Below are 10395 nucleotides of genomic sequence, written 5' to 3'. Positions count from 1 at the left end.
AGTGATCCATTTTGTTATTATCTTTTCAGTCTTTGCTCTTTATGGCATAGAGGGACTGTGGTGAGAATAAAGTGTGTCGACTGGGGCACAAAAACAAAAATAGGGTCTGTCAACAAAGAACTTCGAAAGTTTCACTAAGATAGGACCAAGAGATTTATGTAAGATTTATGTAAAGACATGCTGATGACAGGAATAAAGACAGAAATATTAAGATTAATATGGTAACTTTATTTAATATTTACCATTCAGCAGCAACCAACACGAACATCTGAGCTAACAGGATCTCCTGAATGTTCTGTTATATAGCTGCTTCAGAAATACACACACATGATAAATTCAACTGTTCACTGCCAAAAAATTTTTTTTAAAAAATGGCTTCAAGAGCAAATAACACTGATTTATTCTGTGCTCAAGCACTAGTCAAGAAATCTATTAAATTACACAGGAAAAGGAAATCAAAGAAGCTTTGTTATCTTATGCATGTCATCTTATTTAAGTGGAAGATTTTACTTCTTTAAGGTAACAGAAAGGTGGAGCTTCTTACATATATATGTATTATTACATATGTATGTAATTACAAACACAAAGTGTTATCATCAAAAGCAAAAGCTAGTTCAAGAAATTTCCAACTGCAAAACTCGCAAGATACAAAGCTAAAATTCATATGTTCCTTCCCTCAATTATGAATACTATCACTAAACATAAATATTTTAACATATATTAATTTTTCTGACATTCAAAATTGTAAAGTCAATATGGCAGAATTATTGTTAAAAGCACATATGTACAAATATTCTTTTTCCATACATAAAGTATTTGGCATAATTATAACAATCATACTGTATCCACAACTGTTTGCTTTTATTTTTCCTTTTTTTTACACATAATGGTATCTTTTATTAAAATTAACCAGTTATGTACAAAAATACTTGAACATTTATTATAGAAAACCTCTATAACCAGCCTCAACAGCGTATACCTGCTGAATGGTTTCATTAAGAGAATATAAAAAAGTGGTCACTGCCTCCCGGGTAAGCTATCAACAAAAACAAACATGGTTAAACTAAAATGAGCTTCCCAACAAAATGGGGGGGTAATATTTAACAGTATGATTTAAAATACAGTTCATATCTATTGTCAATTGAGTGTTATAAACAGTCAGTAAAAGGAAAAACAAAGATACAAAATACATTACTACATACAAGGTGCTTTTTTCCCATTCTCCTACAATTGCAGCATCAGCATGTCTACCTAGAACTAAGATGCTACGTTGCAATATTCAAGCTAGAAAGGTCTACAATACAGTTATCCTCCTCTAACCAAAGGACACAGGATCAGCTGAGAAGACAAGCTCTGCTGGTAAGAATGACGAGTTGAGAAGAATTCTTTATCTTCTGCAGGACTGAAAGTTAATGCCCTTGCCTTTTGAAAGTCCTTTTGCCATTTAATCATGCTAATATATCTTCACTGAGGGTTTTTTTTTTCTTCATTTAGGTTATTGATTTAATACTGTCCTGTATTGATTTCCAAATTCTCATTAATGGGACGCAGTAATATGTGCCTATTTGCTACCTGAACATCTGTTCTTCTTCAACGAACACATTGTACAGAGGCAACACTCATGTAAGGAAGCACAAAATTCAAGTAAACATTCCTCCTGGAGTCTTTTGCTTAATATAGTTGATTGGAACTCTGAAAGCAAACTGCAGCTCAAAAATACAGTAGCTAGCATGGTGTCAGGATAGGAGAGGATCTAGTGACTGCTTCACAAAGCAGTTTTGCAAATGGAGACAGCTGTCAAACAATAGCAACGTTAAAGAAGCATTCTGTTTCAAGAACAAAATAACTTCCAGTTCCAATCTTTGCAACCCCTAAGTATAACTAACTAGCCTGCTTTAAACTTTTAATTCTGAGGATGTGCACGGATTACTCTGCTCCTGGGGATGAGCCAGAAACCCCATCTTATTCACAGAAGTCTGAAGTCAAGAGCATTGTGTTAGGATGTACACTGATCTATTAAGCTTTCTCCGAGTATCAAGTATTTAGTAAAAAGTATAGGACAATATCACACACTGTATGGTTTGACGATATTGTATTAGTCTGAAGATTAAACTATGTAAAAAAAAAGTGAACATAAAAAAAAACAAAGAGTCTTTATCACTATCACTTTCAAAGGAGAAACATTTCAATGCGATTCAGCCAGACTTCTCGTAACATCTGGGTTTGAGATCAGTAACTTTTAATATTGTGCGACATCATATTAATAAGCAAGTTCCACTGATTTAAAGAAAGATCTGCGTAAGTTATTAAAGTGCCTACACTAAATGTCTTCTCGCATTACGCTTTACTTTGTAAACGGCAGGGAATTCATTGCAGGTACATGAGAAGAGTGACTTATAACTGAGAGACCTTCCTGGGCAGGGGCCTGGGGCGCGGGCCTGGCTCCGTCCTCCGGGTTCCGTTCTCCAGGTGGCTGGACCGTGCGGTCAGGGGCTTGGGGGGCAAGGCGGGCGGCTCGGAAGAGACGGGGATGGAGAGGCTGTGAGGTAGGGGGACGGGGCGCCGTAGAGTCCGTTCATACACGCTGTAGGGTGGTGGGGTCTTGCTCTCCTTGCGAACCGGCTCCTCGGGAGTGCTGTAGCTGGCCACCTGCACCGGGGCCGCCTGTTCGTTCACCTGATTTTCAAAGCCTGAGGTTTCCGACATGCTACACCGGCTGAGAGATGAGATCCCGCTGCTGTAGCTGCCCGACAAGACTGGGGAGTTGGAGGTCAGTCCTGGAGAGTGATACTCCACGGGAGAGGGGGTGAAGGACTGCATGGAGCCCTGGTCCCCAGGAAAAGGGGTGGGAGAGAAAGAAAAGTGGGAGACAGCTGAGTCAGAGACACTAGGGGCACCAGCCTGTTCCCCTAGCTCAGCAGGACAGGAGCAGGACAGCTCCTGGGCAGTGTGAGGCCACATCTTCCCACCAGAGAAGAATCCTTGGGCTTGGTTCTCCTGCCTTTGCTCCAGTCTCCTGAGCTGAAGCTGTAAACCCGCAGCCCTTGGGCTTGGCCTGAAATGTGAGCTGTTACATTTGCTACTGTTTTTTAGTTGCTAGGGTTTTTTTTTTTTTTTTTTGTGTGTGTGTGTGTGTGTGTGTGTGTGTGTGTGAGTACTGGGGATGGAACCCAGGGGCACTGTACCTCCGAGCTACACCCTCAGCCCTAGTTTTTAGTCTTTTTATTTTTGAAACAGGAGTCTCACTGAGTTGCGAAGGACCTCTCTAGTAGGTGAAGCTGTTTGTGAACCGCAATCCTCTGGTCTTCGCCTCCCGAATGCTGGGATTACAAGTGGGGCATTACCATGCCCGGTGCTAATTTTTAAAATTAGGAATATTTCATATAAAACTGTAGGTGTCTAGTATATATTGTAAAGAACTAGGAGTGTGGTAGCAATAACATACATTCTGTTAATTAAGATAATTCTTTGAAGTCCAGCAGGGGTATGAATGGTTTAGTTTACCACAATCCCCACTTGTCCAACATATGTTCCCTCTGGCCTTCTTCACTTAGTCTGATTATAATATTATGATTATCATAATAATCAACTGTTTGGCATCTGAACCTGCTGCTCCCCCAGATGATGTCCTAAGGACAATGATGCACTAAGAGTTGTTCTGTGAAAAGGGTTCCACTGAGAAATGTAGCATATGATATATACCTTGTGTACCCTCAGAGCATATTAGCATGTTAAAGTCTTAGCAACAAAAAAAACCCCTGGATAATTTGTGTAGCTCAGTGTTTTCTGAACTTATTTAACCACTGAATAGTTCTCTACTTATCAACGAATGTCCTATAAAACTAATGTTCTATGAAATACAATTTGAGAAATGCTACCGATAGCTAACTTTACCTTGGTCTCTCTTTTTTAAGCAAAATAATGCCGGTAGGCACAAATTCTTTCCTTTAATAGGAGGGTAAACGTAAGCATGGCTAATTAAGAGCTACAACTTCAGTCCTGTCTATAGCAAAGATTAGACCTTGAATTAAAAAATAAGTCTGCTAAAGCCAAGTGTAGTTGTGCACACCTCTAATGCCAGTACTTGGGAGGCCAAGACAGGAGAATCACAAGTGCGAGGCCAACTTCAGAAATTTAGTGAGACCCTGTTTCAAAATAAAAAAAAATTAAAAATAACATAAGCAAGATCAGTCTCTTCTAAAGGGTTAACTCTATCATTTACCTGTTGGAGGAAAACTCAGTCTACCAGTTAAGGCAGCAAAATGTATTCTAATCATAGCAAAGGTAGCAACTTGGTGGCAGTGTGTCCTCTAATGTAACCCAGGAGTCACAACGCAAATGTTCCAACCATTTTTTTTTTTTTTTATGTTTCAAGCCTCCTTTGTAAAGGTGTGGCTTCAAGACTACCAGTGGTCAGAAAAAATCCACGCAGGTTTGCAGAGTAACGGTATGCACCAGCCTGCTAATGAGAGCTGTTTGATAGTTCTTGAACCTTTTAAGCCCTTTTTTTTTTTTTTTTTTTTTTTTTTTTTTGTAGTGGTAGTACTGGGATGGAACCCTTCTGCCTCCAGGACTACATTCCCAGACCTATTTTATATTTTATTTGGAAACAGGGCCTCTTAAACCAGCACGGCTGGCTTTGAACCTGCGCGATCCTCCTGTCTCTGCCTCCCAAGCTCAGGGATTACAAGTGTGCGCCACCACGCCCGCCAACCCATTTAAAAAAAAAAAAAAATCCGAGACTACTTATTGTTATATTGCTACTCTGCAAAATCAAGTTGAAAACCACAGATGATAATTCCATAAGCACACGGGGGAGGTCTCTGTGAGCAAATGAAAGCGAAGGTGTGGAGAAGCCCAAACGCTTCCCGTCCCTCACAGCAGGATGACAGGCTTTCAAAGCAAGTGCTGTCACTTGTACTTTGTGATAGCAGCTGCATCGCAGAATGACAACAAAACCAGCAAGTAATTTGCATTTACCAGCAAATTTTCTTCATCGGAAATTTTGGCAACACAAATGAAATCATGCTCTGCGATTCCCCTCTTTTTTATGTCCAGATTTTCAATTTCTAGCAACCACTATCCTCAGCAGCACAGATGCAGCAGATCACAACCTGCCCCTACTTGTTTGCAGAGTCTAATTTGTCTTTTTCACATTAGCTGGAACTATCTCATCAACAAGAAGGGCATGGAGCGTGTAAATCCTGAGCCACTCAGGTACAAAATCGCTCTTTGAACACTCACTGTTCAACCTCTCATTTGCTTCTGGTGCTACAGCTCTGAACACCAACCTCTCCCAAGCACTGACAAGCCTTGCAGCCAGCCTGATTCAATTTGGATAGAGGCTAAATATTATTCTTTATCATCATGAGGGATTTGTGTGTTTAGAGATGTTAAATGGCCTGTATCCACTTACCGACTCAAAAGTCTGACCTTTAAAGCTTTCTGGTTTGTCTCCCAGAATTTTTAAAATCCATTTTATCATCTAGTTTTTCATGATCGAGTGTGTATTTCTAAAGTAAATGACATCCTTGGTATATAAAATATCAGAAGGCAGAAACCTGAGTTTTGCCATGTCAAAATCGGTGAGGCTAATAATAACAACGGCAAAAACCCACCAAAGAAAATTGAGAAGATGGTAATTACTGATGCTTTTCAGTTTAAATGTGTGTGTGTGTGTGTGTGTGTGTGTGTGTGTTTGTGTGTGTGTACGCGCAAACTTTGTATGCCCTAAAAAAAGAGTAGGTTGAAATGTTCCTAGGAGTTATACTGGGACCATTATTTCTTTCCTAATGCAGTATATATACTGACTCTAGTTTTTAAGTTCTCATGGCTACTATTTGCAGAATGAGGCTAATAATGTAAAAACAAATTGCTGAATTCATGGAACAGTCTCCCAGTGGGAAAATCCAGGGTTGTTTCCTTACCCACCTTCTACTTCTTATTTCTTTCTTTCCTTGTTTGTGCAAATAAAAGCCTGGGATGAGTTAGAGAACAAAGGAACCTGCCTCAGTCTAAGGAAGGGCCTGTACCTTCATTGGAGAGCGCCCAGCTGGTGAGGGGGATACAGATGTTGTGTGTCTTGCTGGCGAAGCTGTAAATGGAGAGAGAGGTCACATTTCAATAAAGGAAAACCAGACAGTTGATCCAGTGCCAATGTCCTCTGTGTGAACAGACCCATATGGATGACCCAGTGTATAAGACGCTTCTAAGCAAGTGGCGGGGGTGGAGTAGGGGACATGGGAGAAGGTAAATGAGGCCAACCCAGAGCACATTTGTCACAGAGGATGGCATTCCCAAGATGTGGTCAATTAGTTTAAAGTTACCAGTATACACATGATGCTTTGACCAAAGTGACAGGGCCCCAAACTGGTCCAATGTTCTTTCTATTTCTCCAAAGTCCAGATGCTTCTCCACTGCTTGATCTATCTGGTAAGGGTTTTAGGTGTGAGGTGCCAGGGATCAATACTTGGGAGACAGCTGCTGGCTGTGACCTCAGCAGCAAGCCCCAAACCACCAGGAAACTTGACTAGGCCCATGGGAACATATGCCATCAGTCTCCTTTTCCACCCTTGTCCCCACCAACACATCCCAAACAGAAAGAAAGCCTTGGGCATGTCTGTACAAGAGCTGAGCTGTTTTCTATTTTTCCCCAATACCTGTACCCAGCTCTCTGTCCCCTAGGTAGCGGTACTCTATGGAGTTCATTATCATGACAAAGAAAAGTGACCTTTGCTTTTCTCAGTAGATTTCCAAGTCTCATACTGGGCCACATCATGTGTGATGGTACCACTCCCCATTCGTGTGTGTGTGTGTGTGTGTGTGTGTGTGTGTGTGTGTGTGTGTGTGTGTGTGCAGGCACACATGCTTGCTTGAGGGTCACACCCAGCTCTCTATCGTGTGACTGCACAGGGTGAGAACCACATGGGACACAGTCACCAGGCAAGAGTGAGCCACACTTCCCAATTCCATACAAAGAGGTTTCAGTGAATTCAGGGGCTGCTGCTCTGTGATTAGCTGCAGTCTCCTAGCGGCCACAGTGAGGTTTTTAACTCCTTAGAAAACTACAGAAAGGCTGAAAGGAAGAAAGACAGTTACAGAGCCCCACAACAGTGACCACGGATGACGACATCAGGACAGACCATGAGAGCAATCCGTGCAGAAGGGAGGGCAGTGCAGTCCTGTGTGCTGAGTCCCGAGGGCCAGGGAGCCTCTGCCTGCACCTTGCCCTGGGACGTGTCCCCTTCTAAAGCCGGGGTACTTCTCCTATCTCATCAGATGTGGGTGGTGATAATGGAAGAAAATCCTGTCTGCATGGAGAAGCCAGTCCTGATCAGGGCTATATTTCTGTCATCACTGTGGCGGTTGTCAAGGCTTCCTGTTCGTTCCTCTTTGACTTGGGCCATTGTTATGTCACCGAGGTGGCCCTGCTACTCAGCACAGTTTCACAGAGATATTTCTTTAGAAAGGTATTTCCCACAGAGACCTAAAATAGTTCCAGGAGTATCCTTGTCTTCAGGTTGGAACTGGCCTAGGACCCTAACTACCATCAATATAATTATTATTCCCCAATAATAATTATCAATATTATCATTCCTTAAAAATGCCTTTCATGTTCCCAACTCTAGCAACACACCCAGGTATAAAATAATCATGAGTGAAATACAAATAATTTGGCTGATGACTCTTAACCTCTTGTGAGCACACTGACAGAGAGTAACGCAGATGACCAGCGAGATTCAAGTTATTTCTTATTCTGTTTAAGTATCTCACATGTCTTTCAAAAAATATTGGTGATTCGACTTTTAGCTTTGACACATTTAGAACAAACTGGGTAGCATGTAGTTTATTTTTAAAAGGTAACGTCAGCTTTCTTTTCTTAGTAAAAGAGAAAACAGAACTAGATGCTAGTGTATAGCCAATGAAACATGAAAGATCAGTCCAGAAAAATCCATGAAGGGAATAGTGTCGTTTTTATTTTTTATTTTTAGGCTAGTAGCATTTGTAAAGCTCTAAACCTTTTTTAGACATAGGTAAGTACTGAGAAGACTCAGACGCAGGACAGGCAGCGGGTAAAGTAGGGCAGGCACCCTTTAAAACTGTACCACAGGCAGGTCACCAACTGTCCTCTATTGGCTTGTTTGGGAGGAAAAGTGGACTCTTACTGCTGCAAAAAAGTTTTTTTCTTTTCTTTTGTTGCTGGGGATTGAACCCGGGGCCTTGTTGTTTGCTAAACACAAGTCCTACCATTGAGCTACCCTCCCAGCCTGGATGGTTCTTAAGAATCATTTTCAGTGGTTCTCTCTCAGAATCTAGTGAGCAGAAGGGATCACCTGGCTGGCTGTGGTGGCAGCACATGCTTGTCATCCCAGGACTTGGGAGGCTGAGGCAGGAGGATCACAGGTTTGAGGCAAGCCTCAGCAACTTAGTGAGACCCAGTTTCAAAATAAAAAAATAAAAAAGGGCTGTGAGTGTAGCTCAGAGGTAGACCAACCTTGAGAGCTCCTGGGTTCAGTTCCACAGTATTAAAAAAAAAAAGTTTGGTAAAAATATAGACTCTAGAGTCTTTTTTTTTTTTTTTTTTTACCCCAGAAATACCAAAATCGTGACTTAGACTGCCAAGGTTAGGCTAGAGAATTTGCTTCTTGAGCCAGGACCTAGAGGGTTAGGATGCAGTACCCCGTCAGCTCTTTGAGAAACACTGCCCTTGAATGCAGACTCTTAAAGCAGGAAATAAATAAGCATGGATGCGAAAAGCCCCTCAACATCTCAGGGAGTTAATCCCAGATGAGGGGCAACTAAAGCCTTGGCCTTGAGTAAGACTGAAGAAAGTGGCTGAGTTAGCAGAGGTGACTCTGAGTCGGGTGGTACAAGCAGAGAACACAGGGAGCCCTAGGGAAGTGCAGGGTTGGAGGGTGGAGGAGGGTGGAGGGTAGCGCCCCACAGAATCTGCCTGTGCCATTGTTTGACCTGTAGCAGTTCAGGAAAAGGGAAGAATACTGCAGATAAATTATGCAGATACTCAGGGTTTTTTGGTTTTTGTTTTTTTAAACCCAGAAACCAACTGCCTATGTCTCTGAGAAATTCAGGACTAGGTAGATTAGTAATTAAAAGTTAGTTTACAAAAGAGATTGTTCCAAGGCTTCAAATACCCACCAGTCTGTGTGGGTCTTGGAGGGACAGGGGGAGACATAAGTTTTCCACTGTCCGACATGTTCTTGGCTTCTTTCCCACTGTCCAGGCTCCAGCTGCTAGGGGTGGGATTCACAGCTGGAAGGGAATAACACAGCTAAAAACACACGGTCCAGCTTTGCCCTCCAACACTTGAGATCTTAGAAGAAAGTTAGAATGATCCAGAATGAAAAAAATCAACTGGATTAAAAAAAAAAAACCAACAAATAGAAAACCTTCTGAATACTAAACCTTTATTTAATTGGTGAACTAAGAGTTAGAGTTGTCATTTAATTGGGTGATGTCATGTCTTCTTATTTTCCTCAGGCTATCAAATAGGACTACAAATCTCTGCATGGGAGTGTAAAACTTGTTGAGAATTACAAATGCATTTAGTAATCCCAGCATCTCATTATTTAGTGCTGGAAGACAGATGGGAGACACCATCACTGGTCTATTTTGAAAGTTGGTTTTTCGTAGATATTTCTGGACATCCAAGAAGGTAGAAGGCAGTGACACACTAATATTCCAACTGTGTGTGGCAGAACTACTGGAAAAGAATGGCCACACAACACCATTTCACTGACCAGTTCCTTAAGGACTCTTGTTCCTGAAATCAATGAATTACTTCGAAGTATATCCTAGGAAAATGAGTTGGAATGGTCACAGTGTCTTTTATTACTTAAGATGCAGGGACACAGAGCCATCCTGCTAAGAACCTGGGCAGACACACAGGGTTATAAGCAGCCACTTCAAGAGGGCACCAGCTCCTGAGCTCTAGAGCTTATTTCCTGGGTGGACACTGCCACCTGCTGGACATGTTGAGGAGCTCCACATTTAACACTAAATTCCCACTTGCATATAATGGTGTAGAATTACTTTTTTTCTTCTTTTAAATTTGCTTTGTGGTTTACTTCAAAAAATGGGGTGAGGAAAAGTAGCATATGCCTATGTTCTCCTGGCAAAGACTAATGCTTGACTTATAGCATTAAGGCAAAATTTGTGTTTTGGCTAAGGCCTCACTGATTTCTAACTTCTGGAAAGCTTTAACTTATTTTTTTTTGTATTATCTTTTTTGTGTGTGTGCTCCTGGGGATTCAACCCAGAGGCATTCCACCTCTGAGCTATACCTCCATCCCTATTTTTACTTTTATTTCAAAATGGTCTCCCTAGGTTGGTAGAGTCTCACTATTTGCTGAGGCTGTCCTAGAACCTGTGATCTCC

General features: G+C 41.6%; 1 protein-coding gene across 2 annotated transcripts in view; it reads right to left on the bottom strand.

Moving 5' to 3' along the window:
- Positions 1–2394: 2394 nt before the first annotated feature.
- The window catches only part of DOCK4 (dedicator of cytokinesis 4), a gene marked incomplete at both ends in the record, with an annotated part of 525693 nt that continues 517692 nt past the window's right edge, over positions 2395–10395 (bottom strand). For both annotated transcript variants that reach the window (XM_080701145.1, XM_080701146.1), the window contains 3 exons: positions 2395–2826; positions 6033–6094; positions 9157–9270. In XM_080701145.1, the coding sequence (XP_080557271.1) occupies positions 2395–2826; positions 6033–6094; positions 9157–9270 (608 nt within the window). The remainder of the gene's footprint in view (positions 2827–6032; positions 6095–9156; positions 9271–10395) is intronic.

Source organism: Muscardinus avellanarius, assembly GCF_963383645.1.
Source record: "Muscardinus avellanarius genome assembly, chromosome: 9".
NCBI lineage: Eukaryota > Metazoa > Chordata > Mammalia > Rodentia > Gliridae > Muscardinus > Muscardinus avellanarius.
The sequence above is the reverse complement of the archived record's forward strand: the minus strand, read 5'-3'. Positions and strand labels throughout refer to the sequence as shown.